The 19,104-nt window shown below is 40.8% G+C and overlaps 1 protein-coding gene across 1 annotated transcript in view; it reads right to left on the bottom strand.

The window, feature by feature from the left end:
• The window catches only part of RFX4 (regulatory factor X4), a 95,981-nt gene that overhangs the window by 64,769 nt on the left and 12,108 nt on the right, over window positions 1-19,104 (bottom strand). The window contains exons 2-3 of the mRNA XM_075089499.1: window positions 11,645-11,731; window positions 2,954-3,014 (exon numbers count right to left, since the gene is read on the bottom strand). Coding sequence (XP_074945600.1) covers window positions 2,954-3,014; window positions 11,645-11,731 — 148 coding nt within the window. The remainder of the gene's footprint in view (window positions 1-2,953; window positions 3,015-11,644; window positions 11,732-19,104) is intronic.

The raw sequence follows: 19,104 nt of genomic DNA, 5'->3' as shown, positions 1-19,104 counted from the left end.
GTGTTCAATGTACTTTGCCTTTGGAGAGGCGTAAATACTAAGGATAGATCCCTGTGGGACTGATGACGTCCCACAGAAAGGCCAGACAAGAAATAACTAATAAAGGTGATAGCAATATGAACCATGTGACAAAATGTACATATTTCCCTTATCTCTTGCTTCTCCTTCCCTACTCCTTTCCTCCTCTTCTTTTTCCTTGCTCCTGACGTTTCCTCTGTTTCTATTCTCCAACACACTCTTGCCTTCATTAGCTATAAAAGATAGTAGCACCTAACAGTAAAAACATGAGCAGCTTTAACTTGGCAGACACCAGGCACTGCAGACAATTGTGGTGCTTCCATTTGCCAGAACATGGCAAGTTTGGTGCTCCATCCTGAAATCTGGTCAATAATTTACCCCACCACTTCCATCACTTGAATCCGGCCCAGAGGTTCCAGCAGGAGGGTAGGACACATGCTTACCCAGGGCTTATTCAGGTAAATTTAGTCTTTTGTCTTTCTTCACTGTGCAAAATCTTGGTCTGAGGCCTAAGCAGGCAAAACCGTCAAAAAATGCAAAGCCAAATCTACAGGAAGCGCACAGAGTAGCATATGTTCAGTGCTGACCACAATAGCTTACCGACCCACGGGTTGCTAGTACAAATAACCTGATGCTAATGTGTCTGTTTTTCCAGAACAGTGGAAACACGACATCTTCACACAATGCAAGCTTAATGCTTTAGCACTTTGACCACACCTTTTGAGCTTGTAATTTTGTTCAGTGAATCAAAACCAGTAGCACAGTTTCTCCAGGCCATACCCATTCAAAGCTGCAGTACATAGGCTGAAAAGCATGTGGACACCACCAGAAAACTGCTCTATGGTATGGCTACTAAGCTGGGAAACTTTTGCCTACAGGTTTATTAATAAATGAGCCAATTGTATAATTCCGTTTGACACCAGCTAAAGAAATGAAACTTGAAAACTTCTTTGTTTTCTGTTCCCTCATACATTTTTGGGTGGGAAATTGAGTGGAGGAAATTGCAGATGCTCCAAAAGACTCAAAGGGGAGAATATCTGACCAACATAATGTGTAAGAAACAAAACACAACAGACAGGTAGTAAGCCAGTACACTAGCAAGGGGGAAGGGAAGATGATGTAAGCAGCCTTTTCAGAATCAAAATTCTAGGATTCTATTGCAAACACTGCTGAATGAGCATTAGTGTGCACACTGCATTCCAGCAGGGCTCAATATCCCAGGAGTTTAGGGATTTACTAACCTTTATGACTGAGGAAGATTGAAAGTATTTGGCAAATGATTGTTTACAGTATTTGCATGTTTTCTGTTGGGAACAGTATCGTTGGCATGTTCTAATTAACTCTGACTTCTTGGCTACTACGTTATTTGCTCCTGTGGAAAAGACTCTTAACTGACCCTACTGCAAAATAAACATTGTTCTGAATTTGGGACTGGTAAGCCCTGCCTGCTATTTTATTTTACCTAGATAGTTCTTTGTTATCCTGTTAGAACAGTGTAGAAGTGTTTTGGGAGAATAATAGAAAATAATAAAATGCATCTATGACATTTCACTATTATTTCAACAATTTTCTGTCTGTCTGTTGTCACTCCCCTTCTTTATTCACTTGTCTTGAACTTCTGAAAAACAGCACTTTGGTGAAACAAATAGGTACAAAGAAGCAATAGTTCAGAACGAAATGCCTTTCGGTATATTTGCACATCTCAGTATCTGCACTGGAAGCATCTGCACATTTCTTCAAGGCAGAACACTGGATACTTGAAGAAACCTGTTCTAAATCAACGCACAGGTTTGGGAATTTTTTTAAATCTAAAATTTAACTGATCAACTTTAAAGAGCAAATATAAATGAAAATTTATAAACCTCTTCATGTATATTTCAAAGAATCAAAGAATTTCACAGGCAGAGAAAGAGAGTAAAATTCACTGAATGAATTATCCTTTGCTGTTTGTTCATTTAGTTCTCCCAACAGACTGACAGAAGCAGAAAATAATTTTGTTAACACCCCACATTTTTTTGCCAGTGATCTATCTTTTAATCCAGAAAACTATGAGAAGTACTTACAGGTGAAGTAAAGGCCTTTCTTTAAAAAACTTGAAACAAGCTAAGGAGTATGGGTTTTCAGATAAGTATGCTCTGAGGCTTCTCTGTAACAGAGCTCTGTTCTGCCAGATAAAAGGAACCCCTGAAAGATGCTTGATCACTTACAAATTAAGAAAGCTAAACCAGAATTAAAAACCTAAATTAAGGGAAAAGTCAACAAAAGTCTGAGAGATAACCTATAGAAAGAGATGTTAGAAGTACCTGTAATGTTACAGAACACACAGCCAAAAATACTGCTGTAAGTCGCAGTAAATAGCACTTGTTCATTTTTCACAGCATGGTAGACTGACTCACAAACTGTCTTCTCCCCATCATCATTTTCTCTCTTCCTAATTACCCTTCCTTTTTTCTCCCCACTAAATTTGCAAGAGGATTTTGGCAAATGAATCAAACTTCAAACTCACTCTCTTCATTGTCTTCTATGTTAAATTACAGAGATCTCATTTCAGTAAAACTGTCAGTAAAGGTGGGCTTCATCATACACTGAAACAAATGTGAGTCTTGGAAAAAACATTTCAGTACTAGTTTTCTTTTTGTAATAAATACTACAATGATGAAAAACCACAAATCACCAGCTAGCAGAGTGGCAAACAAATATGCCAAGTAGATCTTCTAAACTGTATCAGAGATTTCCTATATTCAAATAAATGCCATAAGAGTAAGATCATTGCTGAGAAATGTTGTAGAGGATGCTAATGAGCATATTAAACACATACAGTGAAAGTATCATTAGAATTATATAAGATGTCTAAGAACTCTATTCTCTTCAGCTGGAAAAAGGATAAGAGAAAACACTAACAGGTTTTCCCAATTTTTTAAAAAAGGCATCTTACCATTGAAGTGTAGCTGGAGTTGAGTGTGGTTTTGATGCTCTATTATTTTCTTTTTCCTCATCTGTTAAGAAACAAAAAAATACTGTGTAATTTCAGTAGGAATTGCTCAGGTAAACTGGTAAGGAATTATGTGATCAAAAACGTTCTCAAGTGTCAAAGCTTTCACAAAATATTTGCTAAATTGTGGAAATGCAAATAATGATGCTCCTGAAGCTAGCATCTGTAAATATTGCTTGAGGCAATAAAGCTTGCAAACATCACTGACAGCAGGAGAAGCATGGTGCATAGGAATAATGACATTGGAAAGGATAAGTTTATATATTTAAAAAAAAAACAAAACAAACAACTCAGACTTCTAGCAGGATGTGAGAACAAAAAACCACTTTTCACCTGCTTTAAAGAAACAGTTGCCTTACCCAAGTTTTATATTAGATGAGGCATTTAACCTGATGGGGTTCATCCGCTGTTGTGATCCTAACATATGATATATACTAGATGTTTACAAATTTACAAAGATTAATTCTGAACAAGAAAAATTGTAATTAAAAACATTCTATAATATATTTTATTCCTTTTCAGATAATTTTGCTGACTTGACAAAAATTTGAATAAAAGATGAATAAAAAAAGAGGGTGAAAACAAAACTGGTTTAAAATAATGGATTTTTCCCAGTTCACATTAGTTCTTTGAAAAAAAATTAAAACTATGCCTGGAATAATTCCTATTAAATTGTGATTTGCGAAGCATATAAAACCTTCCTAAGTGAAAGCTGAGAGTGAAGCACAATCAGCACCTCCAGAAGGATATTATTTGGGAAACTCTGTTGTGTCAAACAGTGTGATATTTTAACAACTTTGTCCCCAATGAAAGCGTTAAGTGTAGAAGGCTTTGATACCTAAACAATGAGATAAACCACTGCACCTGTACACCATGCCGCAAGTTTATTTTCTTCATACAATTAACTTTTAGAACTTATTTAAGTGAGCCTTTAGGATACTGAATCTTAAGGGAGCTGGACTATCTCCTCTGAACATCAGACCCCGTTGGGAGGCCTTTTGTACAGTCCCAAGAACCAGTGCACACAAATAAAACCCTACTTTGGAAAACGCTGTCTTCATCCCTCGTGCCAGATTTCTTCCATTACATATAGGGCAAGTTGTGTTAACCGAACATCCTCTAGCCTGTGAGGCAGGTCCCCTGAATGTCAGGAAAAATCGACATTTACAGTTACCAGCAGACACTGCGAGCAGCCCCTCTTCTGCATCTGCATGACAATAGGCCTCTAATTATTGGACCGCACACTCCTTCCCTGCCTTTCAGGGGCCTGCTTTTATTCAGTGCATAGGACCAACATGCACATTTCAAATCACTTTTAAATTGTGTTTTTCATTTGTTTTTCATAAACAAACGGTCAGCCCGCAACAAACCTTCAGCACACAGGGCCTGAATGCTGAGCGGCTGTGGCTACTGCGGGCTGCTGACGCCCACCGGCAGTGGGACAAACGCCTTCTCTGTCATGGGAGGCAGAGCCGTGCAGCACGGGTTCCAACCACCAGTTGGATAAAATACTCAAGGCTGTTGCCTCTCACAACACCGAGTGTTTTGCCCTTCTTACCCTTAACTGACGGCATAGACACCCTAAGAACATGCCTGACTCTGGCCTTCCCTGGGGAAGGAGGGGACAGCCATGTCTGCCCTACTCTGAGGCAGGAAGAGCCTTCTGGGTTGGGATTCACAGTTTTGCAGGTGATGGGATGAGGGAGCGCAGCTCAGAGGTGGGAGAGCCCCTGCAGGGAAGGCCCTGTGGTCACCCTGGAGGGGCAAGAGGCAGGCGGCCTGACCAGAGCCCAGTCCAGTCCTGCATCCTGCTGTGGCTTCCCCATCATCCCGGCCAGGGAAAAAATAAGCAGCAGGGCTGACAGGGAGTTATGGCAGCTCCCCAGGCTTGGGGCACTGCAGCCTCCTTCACCCACGAGCAGGCTGGCCTCGCCTGCCAAGGCCCTGTGGGTGCCCAGCAGCTGATGGCCTCCCAACTGTTCCTGAGGTAAAAGTGAAAAGGGACTAGTTATAAACAGTACATCCCAGCAAAGTGTTGCAGGGGGTAAAGTGCTGGCTGGGACAGGGAGTTTCCCGTGCTTTAGTAATGAAAATTACAGCTGGCAGTCACAGGAGTGCATGCACCTCTCCAACAGGAACCCATAATGTGGGGCACTGCAGCACCTTCCTACGACCGCAGGGATTCCAGCCTTTGCTGTTAGAGGGACAGAGACACCACAGTGAGGTGCAACCACCAAACCTGCTGCCTTTAGGTATCAGCAGCACGTGGGGGCCAGTCCTCCTCCTGTGCCCCACCGTCATCTTGTTCAAATTAAGGTTATTGATTCCCAGGTAAAAGTAATCCATTTTCTTAATCAGTATTTTCTATGTCACTGTCAAATCCTACCATCCACTGGTTTAAGTTCATTATATAGTTGTTTTCTACCTTGCTGGAAATTGCGAGGGGGATGCAGAGTGGAAAGGCTGAAAGCCACTGATCTAAATCCCACTTCTAACTGAAGTGCAGAAATCCTAAACCTCTGCCTGTGAAACCAAGAGGTACTACTCCCCTCTCCCCAGAATAAAACTTTTTATTACCTTTCTTGATTTAAAGGGACTAATATTCAAAGGTCTGTTATTAGATGGCTTTCACCTGTGCTAACTAGAATTAATCTTCCCCTGGATATGTGGCACTCTATCAAACATCAACCCAATATCTAAATTATACAATATTAGAGTCTCTACTTCCCTTCCATCCCTCCCCGAGCTGTTTTACACTCACATTAAGAGTCAGTACCTGTGAGCAGGTGCTTTACCTAACCTGCCCTCTGACACACTACAAGCCAGCCAATACTCAGCTCCTCCTATGTAAGGATTTGTTTTAACAACACAAACAAACAATAAAATCATAGACTGCAGTTTAATTCTCCCTTCTCAGGTATGTCTGCTTCCTGGGGATCCTTCTTCAAGTCTCTTCAGTATCATCCACTAACTGCCCCTTAAATCCAAGGAGAACAATGGACTTTGAACTTCTTAAAAAACAATTCTTTAGGCATCACTTTCCATCAAAATATTACCCATTGAGCAACTGGATTTTCAACAAAACTACATTTTTCACAGAGCTAGTGCTTGTCTCCCCCAAAATCAAGTCTCTGTTCAAGAAAACAGATTTTTTTTTTTTTTGCCAATGCACCAGCTGTCAGCCAAAACATTTCTCTTTTTCACCAAATATTGGCTAAAATATTTATTTTTGGGAAACTTTCACCTTTTTTTATTAAATAGATGGAAAGAATTGCAAATGGTGTAGGAATGGAGGGGACCTAGAAATACAGGCTTTCAGTATTATACATACAAGCACTTTATTCTGCCTTGTACAGTTTAACAATACAATCTAATGAGATCATTGACTAGCAGAAGATAATGAATATCCCTATTGCTTATATTTTAGTTGGTAGCAGGGCACTTAATGGCTTCCCTACTAAGCAGGAATATTTTGTGTAACTCTTGACTCAGGTCTGATCGCAGATATGTTTGTACAGCATGAAAGAGGTAAGGAATGCTATTTTCCCTTACTTTTTGGCCTGTTATATTATTAGCCCTCATCAGAACAACACCGTAGATTAAAATGGACCTGTACCTTTTAAAATTCAATACTTTTAAAATTCAATACTTTTAAAATTCAATCTATTTTGTAAAGAAAGCAAATAAAGACACTGGAAAGAAGGGCCACCAAGATGATGAAAGGACTGGGAAGCCTGCCATATGAGGATAGGCTGAGAGAACTGGGTTTGTTCAGCCTTGAGAAAAGGAGGCTCAGAGGGGATCTCATCACCGTGTACCAGTACTTAAGGGGTAGTTATAAAGAAGATGGAGACTCCCTTTTTACATGGAGTCACATGGAGAGGGCAAGGGGGAATGGACACAAGTTGCTCTTGGGGAGAATTCAATTGGACACCAGAGGGAAATTTTTCACAGTGAGAAGAGTCAACCATTGGAATAATCTCCCCAGGGAAGTGGTTGACTTGGCCACGTTAGACACCTTCAAGAGTCGTCTGGACAGGGTGCCGGGCCGTCTTGTTTAGACTCTGCTCTTTCTAGAAAGGCTGGACTAGATGATCCCTGAGGTCCCTTCCAACCTGTGATTCTGTGAAGTCTTGTTTCAAGGCACTGTCAAAGACATAACAGACAATTCTTCTGTGACAAATGCAAAAGGACTTGAAGTCATGAGGAAAAACCCTGCCCCTGATGCACAGCTGCAGGTGTTCACCCATATGGCAGCCATACATCACCTCAGGGAGAAATATTTGCTAGGAGCAGATCCAGGGTGTTCACTGCCAGTAGGAAGGCTACCCGCATTCCAAGGAAAGGTATCGTCACGGTACCTGCTTAGGTGGGAAACCTGGTACTCATCCTAAGCTGAAAGCAGGTAATAGCTTAGCCAGCTGCAAGTAAAACTTTCAGCACGGAAGAGGCCTGCATAGATATACAAAACTGGGATCATCAATGTACTATAAAAATAATATTTCTTGGCTCCCAGACATATCAGAGAATCCTCTTCTTCCCAGACTCTACGGAAGTTTCTCTGCTAACAGCTCCATCTTTCTCCTTTCAAAACTTTGTTTCAGAGCCACCAAAGTAGAGTTCTGTTTGTACCTTCTGCATATGTTTGTGGCTTTCTCTGAGCTCTCAGTAGTATCCTCTAACTCTGCTGTCTGGTTTTAGGTCCAGATCAAGGGATTTGCTTCTTGGAGCAAGACATGGAGACAATAGGAGCTATGCTCAGCACCTCTTTAAGCATGCTGCCTTAAACACACCAAGTGGAACATCCACAAAGACCCTGCATTAGTAGATCTTTTTCTAAAATATTGATGTTAGTCTGTCATAACTGAAGTGGAGTTAAAGCTCTGCTTTCCACTGTGGATGTAATAGAAGAATCCCGTGCTGCTTCTGTGTGTCTCAGAGAAGCTCTGAAAAGCTAATATGTTATTAGTAGCTTTATATGGATAAAATCCTTCCTTAGTTCAGGTAGCTCCACACCTTTCAGAGGAATAGCCTCTTCCTCTGTAGCCCCTGCAGTCCAGGTTCTGAATGTTCTCAAAAATGATTTGCCCTTCGCTAAAATTAAGTGATACTAAGAAGCTACATTGTCTCTTACTTACATGTAGCCATAAATGAGATTCTGGCTCATTAGCATGTATTCCATGCTTTTAAAATAGTGGGATTTTTTAAAACCCACTGAGAAACATGGGAGCATAGTTCTAACTGAATAGGTATGATTGGAAAATAAAGCATTATCCCCAAAGAAAATTTCAATTAAATCAAGTAGCTCTTTTTTAAACACTTATTTCAATGGAAGAAGAGGTTTAGTTCAAACAAACAAAAAAAGCCCTATTGGATAAATCTTTCATTTCAGCCAATTTGAACATGAATTTTGAACATTGCTTTTGAAGTGCAAAATGTAGTCTGCATCTTTTCATTTATCTCGCATGAACTGTCTACACATTCACATTTCTAAATATGTAAAAAAATTTGGACAAGCAACCCTTCAATTTCATGATGTAATGTCATGATTCCTTCCCCAGGGAACTGAGGTTGAAACTTTCATAATCCTTGAATTGTATCCTTCCAGGCCCCTATTTTTATTTGGAGAGTCTGGCTCAATGCAAAATACTCAGAAAATATTGTGGGGTTTTCTTTTTTTTTTTAGTTATTATATATGAGGTTGTACCATTCCCTTTTCCTGTGGACCTTTTGACTAACATGCAGAGTGTGGAAGTGGTAGAAGGAAAAATGTTTAAAAAACTGGAAACTGAAATAAAATTTACCTAGAATTTTTATATTAGAGTGTAAAATCTGTGTTTTGAGAGAGTTCATAAAAGGTTCCAAGAGGGTAAGGAGCGCCCCAAGAAGCAACGAGACCATGGGAATCCACAGCTGTAAGCCATTGCTTCCCTTCACAATGTGACACAGGTTCAAGAGGCCTGGAGGTGTCCGGATGAGACTAGAAGATTGCAAAGGACCCTGTGGCCTGAAGTATAGTTCTGTAGCATACTTCAGCTACAGAAAAGGAGACTAACAAAACTATTACTCTTGTCCTAAAATGCTATAAACTCTAAAAGTATCCAGGAAAAAATAGTCACAAGCGCAAGCATGATACTGACATTATCAGTTCACAGTGCAAATTCTCAGAGTCTTCGCTGGATGAAAGGCCAAAAAAAACCCAACACCAAAGCCACATTTTCTCTGGTAGAGTCCAGCCAACAGCTACCTGATGTATTTAGAGACAAAACCCTAAGTAGTCAAGAGAAAGATGGATGATGACTTCTTTTGGCCGCAGATGAACTGGAGCTCCACTGACAACAGCAATTTGACCACTGTTCTGAAGAATTCAAACAGGGTTACATAGGTTTTCTCAAAACATTTTGCCTCCTGCTGTTTGTAAATGTATGATAGGCTGGACAAAGAGTGACACAATGGTTTGGAAATTTCTTGGTTGGTGTGTGGGCACTGTTAGAGATATGTTAGAAAGAACTCAAGGGCTGGAAAGGAGCACGTAGTACAATGATTTCTAAGGTGAAACTTCTAGCTTGTTCTGGATTTCACAGATTATTGGTGGTCTTGCTGCTGGGCAAGCAGCTTATTTTTCTTTCCTACTCCTTCCTCTTCACCTGTCCCCTCACCCCCCAAAATAAGGATGACTTTTCAGGTGGATTAGTTCTATCTGCACTGCAGAAACACTGGCATCAGTGTAAAGGAAGCATCTGGAAGAACTGGCTATTAAGAAGGAAGCTAGATGAAGTCAGCTCTCACTCTCATTTGGGTTTCCATTATATGTCGTGACAATGTCTGCTGCGTGCAAATTGTGGGATAAGTTCACTTATACATTTATTTTATCAGTTCTAAATTTGCTGTATTTCATTATCATTTCTTGCCCTTTAATTCCAGTACCAGAAAATAGAATGGACAACCACCCTATCTTCTCCATGCCATTGGCTGAAATATCTGCTCTTGCTAACCCACGCAGGCCCAGTTCTTACTGTCCCTAGGTACGTGGAAGTTTTCTCATGCTCGCATTTAGACCGAAAGCACATGTAACAAGCTACCACTGGCTTTGCTACATCCTATTTACTGTAGCAGATCTGGAATAGAACATAGAAGAAAACTTATAATTATGACATAATTTTTTAAATACAGCTAGTGGTGCTAAATAATTTCCTTGACAATACTGTCTTGAACTGTGAGTTTAAGGAAAAGCTTACTAAAGTCAATAGGGTTGAATCCTGAATTCTGAACCTATTAAGAGTCTGAAGTTACATCTCATTCACTACAAATTCTTTCCACCACTTTCTCAGTAGCATCAGAGTGAAATGAATTTCATAAGTCTCACAGGTTCTCATAAAATGCAAATTAACAAGCAGATGCTTTTTGGTTTTCACTACAGTTCACGACAATTTTATTTTTTTAAAGATAAACTAATTTCTAATTCCTTAATTTTTAGAAACAAAAAGACTCAAACCTGTCCAAGTTTTATTGTCCATTTTTAAGGATTCTTTATCACCTGTCCTTAGCTTGGGAGTCATGAATAAATACCATGTTTCTATCATCTCCTTTTCCTTCAGAAGAGATATTGCCTCAAAAAAGAACCCTGGACAAATAAGAGTAGGACCCCAATATAGCAAATTCCATGATCCACTAAAACACCATGCTGCAAGGCATGTAATTTTACTGACATCAAAATAAAGTAGTTCTCTTAAAAAGCAAAAACATGTAAAAGGGACATCCAGCAATTAAGAAGTTTTTAAAGATACATTTTGTAAACTTATATGCTTCAATATAACAAAAATGTGAGTCTTTCTGAATTAAAGAATTCAGTATGCGTTAATATCCTGTAACACAAATTAACATCAAATACAGAGAGGAAAATAAACGTGAAGAATATTTTGCTTTAGGCAAACTAAGTAGACTAGCAATTGCATAAACAGGGAAAACTAAGTGGTAAACAAAAAGTTGCCTTGCCATTTTAAAAAGAAACAATTAGGCTATTTAAAGGTATTTTGGCCTCTTTTTAATTACCTGCTGTTTTAAAAATCAAGATCTAAAATTACCATAACCAGAAGAGATAAGAAAAAATAGCTATTTTTAAATCAGCTAAATTTATAATTGTTCCCTCTCTATGACTAAAAAGGAAGAAATAGCATGATTTAATATGTGAATTTTTTAATCTGAGGATTGTTTAATTCTTAAAATAAAGATTTTGTATGTATATTTATATGCATAATTGATATAGTAGTATTGAAAGACAACACAATTTTTCCTGTATTTCAACTGCATGGTGTTCACCAGGTAAAAACCAAAACACACGGGTTTACTCATGAGCTAAAATTAACAGCACATTTTAGAGGTCATCCAGCCTTTAGTAAGTGACACACAAATTCTTCTGCTTGTTTTAACTAATAGACAGTATTACTTCCTTTTAAATAAAGCAAAATAGCAAATATTCCAGAAAAAAAATTAATAAAACTATTGGATGTGTCAAGTGAGTTGACTCCTTGAACTACAGAGTACCAAAAATATCACCAAGATGTAGCAACATATAGCAGGAAATTAGCACTTGGACACATTCGCACTATTTTAAATGAATGGCAAGTTACTTACTTTCATCGTTAGAAACATTCCCCAGAGAGGTGTGACTGGAATAACGTTTATTTTCACTTTCATTGAGACATCGCTCAATCCAACTCTCTGCAAAAGAACAAAGATGGTATTTTTTTTATGTTTGCCTTTGCATAATAAAAAAAGAACTTCCAACATATAAAACTAAATAAAGCACCAGTTTTCAACAGATGGTGTTCTGTAGCATTTCTGTTAAAACATGCTTAGTCTGATGTTATTTAGCAAGAAAATCCTTTCTTGCTTTCAAACTTAGCTGTTGCCTTTTAGTTTCATTTTTTGTTTGTTTGTCTTTAAATAACAGATGCTGAAACACTTGCACGCACATAACAAAGCTCCTCAGGAGCTCCTCCTCCCCATCACATGATACATTAAAAAAAAAAGTCATCTCATGTGGACAACTGAAACACATAAATTGCATTAATTTCTAAGTCTTAGCCCAGCAAAGTCTTATGTACTTGAGTACTCCCACTGGTTTTGAAGTAACTCTTCACGTGTGTAAAATGAATCATTTGCGTGAATTTTTGCTACAGTGGGGCTCAAACTGTGCTCTCTGAAGTCCAGTCCAATGACCCCATTCACCCTGGTGGAGGTCCCAGGCCCTACCAAGATCTTTTCCACACTGATACGAGTCCAATGTAGCAAGTCAGCAGCCACTGAGCTACTCGAACCTTTGTCACTCCATGATGGGTACTTAACCACTCCTGTTCTCCCTCTTTCTCACAATTTTTTCCCACCAGTCAGATGAGGTACAGCATTACATCGATTTGACTCTGCTGTTCCTCTTTCTGGAAGCTATAACGTACATCCCCTGATGACTTTAGAGGATGCACCAAGCTAAGCAGAATTTACTGTTACAGGTCTTCAGGGCAAAATTTATACCTTCCTATATGTTTCCTTGGACAAAGTATGAAATATGAGTCCTTGGGTTTGCCTGGAGTCCCTGGATATTGCTGCAATAAACTGACCTCCCTCATAAGATTATTTTTCAAGGGCATGCATGTGGGCTGAAATGAACTTATGCTCACAGAGCTCCCTGTGGTCAAAGCAAGAAAAAGAAGGGATAGGTGGGAAGGCTGCAAGGTAACCCCACAAGTTACGACAGGAAACAACCCCACTGAGCGAAGAGGTGCACAAGAAATAAGGGGAAACAAGCCTCACTGTCAGCAAACTGCCAGAGCCAAAAACACCTTCAAAGACATGGAAATGGCTGCAGATTCCTTTCCATAAGCCACCCCTCAGACACATCGAGCTACCAGTGCAGCGCAGGCAGCAGTCTGCCAGCCAGAGAAAGCCCATCACAGCAGCAGACTTGAAGGGAGAACAGAAGCCCAGTGTCTTGGAAAAGCTTCCCATCTGGTTTATAGAAGGTGAAAGTTGATCTGACTTCATTTCAGCACTAGATGTCAATAAATAAGTATATGAACAGTCATGGCCAAACACATCCTGCAGAAAAAAATGCTTTTTAAACCCAGACAGTTGTGCAAACTCATGTATATTCCTCTGTACACACACTCCGCGCTGCCACACAAACAGAAGGGCAACAGCATCTGTGTAGGGTCTCAGAAAGCTCTTCTGAGAGCCCTTCGGAGTTGATTTCCAGGCCCTGCCACGAGACTCCAGGTGCTGTTGCTTTGTGCACTTCTGGTTTTCAGGCAGTCTAAGAGAGGTTGTAGCAGCTCCAGGTTATTCCCTTCCCTCTGCCTATTTGCCCATGGTAAAAAAAACACTGCCGTGCTGCCTTCTTTGGTACAAGCATGTCACGTGTGTCTTCCTCGTTCAGCAAACTGCCCTGTGCCTACGGAGCCTCACAACCACACTGCCTCTTCCCTATAGCCTGCTCCTTTGAGGTACTTCTCTGAAAAACAGCAAAAATAACTCTTGTTATCAATAGATTTTTCAGGATATTTCTTCTCCCAACAAATTCAACACAGCCTTGTATAATAATCACTTTAAGGTTGCTGATACCTCAACTTAAAACTTGTGTGCAAGGCCTGTGTTGTCTTATCAGCTCCTGCTCAGTTACTAACCCACAAGCCTGCGGTGACTCTAACTTCAAGGCTTTCCCTTCTCATGCTGCTCAGCTGCATCGGGTGGGGGTGTATCACCTCCTTGTCTAAAGGCCAACACAACGGGACGGCTGCTTCGTGCCAGATTTCTTTTACTGCCCTAAAACTGAGATAATAGTGTCTCTCATCTCCCGTTTTAGTACTGTGAGCTTGGGGACAGGAGCTTGGATCCTCACAGATCGCTACAAGGTGAAGAGAAACTTGCTGCGGAGGACATCAGAGAGAGGTGCAAGAAGCCTTGAGAAAGATTACCCTACCTCCTCCTCCTCCTTTCAGTGCACAGCCATGGCTGTATATAATTCCCTTGGCTCTGAGCCCAGCTGCAGGGAGTAAAAGCAAAGACGGCTGCCATTAGCGCCAAGGAGAGACCGATGCCCAGCTCTGCCCTTTCTTTTCCTCCCAGCACCGAGAGCTGGGAAGCTGGGATGCATCCTCTTCCCTCGGCAGCAGGGAACTGGAAGCAGCCATCTTTAGTCATGTTCCCTGCCTAAGTAGTAGGAAAAAAAACTTTTTAAGCGTCACCCAATAACAATTTTCCCCATCCTTGTTCATGTACTATCTCTGATAACTGCATATATACACCTTTTGCATTGATAAAGCGAGCAGTTTACACTGCAAGATATAAAGGCTCTGGAGTAGGGCGCAGTTACTGTTTAATTATGTGCTGCGACTCCTTTGGTCCTGAATCACCCCAGTTCAGCTCGCTGCAGCCTGAGTCTGTCTTTGTCTTTGTGGCCTTGCATTTAAATAGCTGATAGAAATTCTTCAAGCCTGAAAAGATACATGACCTGTCTGGCAGCGAAGAATGAAGAAAACTAACTCTTTTGAGCAAAAATGTCAGGGAGTTTATAACAAATTTGTCAAATTATTTGGCAGATGACAAAATGCAACAATACCAACCAGCTATTTAAAGGCTGTATTATCTCATAAACCGAGTGATGTAAGTATAATTAAATATTAATAAGTAGATATTTTTTACTGTTTGTATAAAGAAGAAAAGTTTTTACAAAACTTTAAATTCCCAATATTAGTGAGAGTACCTTCATGCATTAAAAGAAATTACAACCACGGTTTTGCTGATACCGAAAATATTTGCTTCAGGAGTCCATGGACCCCAGATATGATAGCACCTGCCTAAAATAAAACAGAAAAAAAAAAAAGAGAGAAAGAGGCAGAGCCAAGTCAAAACGAAGTCTGATTTTTATAAGTTCTTTCAGAGTTAATACTGGGTAGAGCCCTATACACATCAAATGCTCAAATGCTCTTGTCCTCACGACACGCAGGTGTACGACCCGGCTGCACGGGTGTCTGTCCTAGTCAGTCCGGCTGCAGAGCCAGAGCAAGAGACCCACAGCTAGCCCTCAGTGTGCCTAGTCTGAGGCTTCATCACTTGCTCCCAAGGCTGATGCCAATCACACTACACTGCTGTTCAAAACCGGCATTGAGTCACACAGTATGGAAGGTTTTATGTGATTAAAGCCTAAATTATTGCACTTGGACCTTACAATCTTCTCACAGACAGAGAAGTCACATCACAAACAGTCACAGAGTAATGGAGAGTTCAGGCAGTGATTAAGCAGAAGTGTATATCAGACCTGGTAACAGTGATGAATAGTTAACATGACAGGTTGAAAATCCAAATTTCTAGTGGGAAGTGCTTGTGACAGCAAAAGAAAATACATCCTGTCTCATACAGGGTGTATTTTTACTCACTGTATTTTCAGTGTATCAAGTCTTAAGGCATTTCCCTTCCCTGCTCCCTCGTACTCTTTCCTGCTCTGAGCCCCAGCATACTGTATTCTCAGTTGTACCAGCAGAGTGGTTTGAGCAAGAATCAGCCCTAGCCAAAAAACATCCAGGCAAAATAAATAAACGAATTAATATCTAGTAGTAAAATGTAGTGTGACATGATATGGAAGCTATTACAATCTTATTAGCAAAGAATGCAACTAAGATGTACTTAATGGTGTTCTGAAGATGCACCTTTAAATATGATATCAAGTATTTAATTTTGCAAGTATCAGAAGTAAATTATAATGAGGGGCACAACTATGTTCCTCAGCCTTACAACTTTTGTTACAGAATTTTGTATACCACTAAACACCTCTACAGTCCGTCTTCGGCAGGATTCCAACATGAGGGAAAGGAAATGATTATTCAAATTACCATATTTTTTCCAGTGTCAATTTTCTGACAGAATAACTTACCATGACACAAACAAAAAAAATATCTTGTTCCCAATTAAGTGCTAAAAGATGGATTAAAAAGAACTATGGAACTACTTCTGGCCCTTGCTTCACCTCTTTTTGGGTCCTCACCTTGCTAAGACTGCACATTCACTGAACTTCAAGCGCAAGAGTATACCTCTTCCATTAAATGTGTCTGCCACACTTTTAACAACAGAAGTTTAAACAGAGCTTGTTTATAAGAGCTGCCAGAACAGAGGCCTGCATGGCTTTCCCTTGTCCCCACCACAGCTCTTCTCTTCACACCTGCTTAAAACAAGCATATTTTTATTTGTATGGTGCTTCAAAGACTGAGCTGGTAGGGCAGGCCTGGGACTGCCCGAAATAGAGGCAAACACATGAGAGCTGCTCAGGGGCAGGGGCTTCTGTGAACTATCAGGAAAGAGAAGCATGAACTGTTTTTTAAATATATCTTTGAGAAATTATTTTGACAAATCATCTCCTTCAGAAGGAAGGGTTTGCTCCTGGAAAACACCTTTGAAAGGCTTGTCCCTACAGAGCCTCATTCAAGGTGACAGAATACAGCAGAGGTGCCTGTGTACTGCCAGTACATTTAATGAGATAATTACTCCCCCTTGTTTGTATAATGGTTATTGGCTTAGCATATTTGCAGCCCAGAAAAGAAAGCATTCATTGCTCCCACATGTGCATAGCCATAGCAAGAGCAGTGTGAGAGCCACCTGGGCTCTGCTCCACAGAGGGGAAGAGGAGGTGGGCCTGGTCACAGCCGACACTGGCTTCTGCAGCTGCTGTCCTGCCAGAAGGGTTAAGAGTTGCTGCAGTATTAGCACAGCCTGTAATCACAGCCTCTTCTGGCCTTTGAGAGCCACTGTGTCCTGCTTGGTACCCAAGCAGGATGGCAACAGCAGCTAGAGGGGCTGTGCTGCAGAGCTGGGAGGTGAGCGTACCCAGAGCCGCTGGCTGCAGCCCTGTGGGAACGTGTGTGTGTCTGCACCCTGAAGGGAGATGAAGAGACTTTATGGGCAGAATGAAACTCTGGTCACCTAATCTGAGCTGCATTTTGCCTCACCTCATCACCCTACAGTGGTACTAACTGCACTGTCTTTCCCCAGTTATGCCATATCCTCTGATCTGGATGTGGTCGTATCACTGGCATAATTGTGAATCACTATTTTTTACTGAAATTGTACAAGACGAGAACCCTCATGTTCTAGAAACATAGCCAAGGCTTGTGGTAATCACAATATCAGACTCTGCACGATCACCACACACTTATTTCACAACCCTAGCAGTTGCACAGAAATCCCTCTCATACACCTTCAGCTCTAAATTGACCCCCATACTCCAAATTTTAAAGCGGTTTGCCAACAAGCATGACAATTTACATAGTGCTCTGCACAGGGACAAGCATTTCTTCCACAGAAGTTTGCTTGTCAGTGAAAAAGACCTGCCTATGAAATAAGAATTAGAAGTTTGCCAGGAAACAAACTACTACCTGAGCCATGTACTAACTTAGATGGTGCAACTGCAACAGTCTGACTCCTTATTTTTATTCACAGCTGCTCTTGTAATTTTTTCTCCAGTTTCTCAAGGCAAACGTAGAAAAAAAGTAGAAAGTAACTGAGCAAAGGCATATAAAATGTAGATAATGCAAATATAAAGGGACCACCAAATTTTCATGGATTTACAAGAGGACCTGTTGGAAAAATGAATACTCAGAAATGATGACAGACTTAATTTTACAGTTCCTGTGACAGAGGAGGAACTCCTGTCATGCATATGGAGTCTTAGCACCCCTCTGAGTTATTTGTTTGTTGTTCTCAGAGGGAAGAGTTATTCATCTCATCCTGCAGCATCTCTGCCAAGTGTCTCAGTACCGAGCTGGCCAGCAATACTGCCTAGCTGCTCATCTGATCTGTTAGGCCAAGAGAAAGTGGTTGCAAACAGCAGATTTGGCAGGTAAAAGCAGTACCCTCAAAAGCTCAGGAGGCTGACTGAAGGTCACGGAACCTCCCATTTCCAGTTTGCTAGCCCCAGTACTAACCAGATACCATATCCGTTACATAAATTTTCAGCAGTGTTGATGGGATGATATTCTATACCTTTTCATTTTTTAGGAAAAAGTGACAGACCACTGTAACGGGCTGCCCAGGGAGGCTGTGGAGTCTCCTTCTCTGGAAATATTCAAAACCCACCTGGATGCGCTCCTGTGCCCCCTGCTCTAGGAGTGCCTGCTCAAGGAAGGGGGTTGGATGAGATGATCTTGAGAGGTCCCTTCCAACCCCTACCAGTCTGTCATTCTGTGATCACTGCTCTGACAGCTTCTTCTGCTGTCTGTCTCAGAATAAATGCTGAGGTCTGCATGACCCATTGAGGCTTTTCTCTGCAGAGCTTGTCTTGCCGAACATGGTCTGAGACACATCACCACTCAACACACCCTCTGTTCATGCTGTCTGTGTGGCAATATTGCTTTGGACAGAGAACTTCTAACCTCTACAGGTGTTAAATTCATAACGTCTCAATGGTCTGCCTGCTTTGATTATCTGTTAGTGTGCTGCAAACTTAATTTCTAACTGCCATGTTAGTGAAAGTAAAGTAAAAAAATGAGCCAGCACATCTAATATTTTCTCTGGTGCTAGTGAAAACTACGCCTTATAACACTTAAATGTCTTGCTTCAATTAATCATATCAACTTAGAAGACAAATCACTAGTTTAAAACAGTTCCTTAAAGGCAAGAGAGACTATCCCTTTCTGTCAGGGGTAATGATTAGGAGATAAACCTGAAGTATGACCCTCAAACTGTTAAAAGCCTGCTCTGGTACCTGCTGCACATCACACTTGCTCTGACTAGAAGCAGAGGATTCATATTCTGAATCTCCCACACACCTTCCAGCACAGCACTGATAGTTATAGGTACATCCGCCACCTGAGCAGTGTCATGATGCTGGAGAGCTGTGAGGGCTGGTGACAGCAGCACATTCAAAGCTTTTCAAGAACCATGCTGTTTGGAAGAAAGCAAACAAAAATCACCTTTTCTCTGAAACCTCAGAGTACTGTAAAACCAAGTCCTGAGCAAGACCTCCTAGTATGGCCTCTGTACAATGTTATGAACAACTGTGTGACTCTAACATGACAGAGCTTGAGAGCCACTGGCTCCCATGGAGGGCA

The sequence above is a fragment of the Phalacrocorax aristotelis genome, chromosome 1 (assembly GCF_949628215.1).
Source record: "Phalacrocorax aristotelis chromosome 1, bGulAri2.1, whole genome shotgun sequence".
Taxonomy (NCBI): domain Eukaryota; kingdom Metazoa; phylum Chordata; class Aves; order Suliformes; family Phalacrocoracidae; genus Phalacrocorax; species Phalacrocorax aristotelis.
The sequence above is the reverse complement of the archived record's forward strand: the minus strand, read 5'-3'. Positions and strand labels throughout refer to the sequence as shown.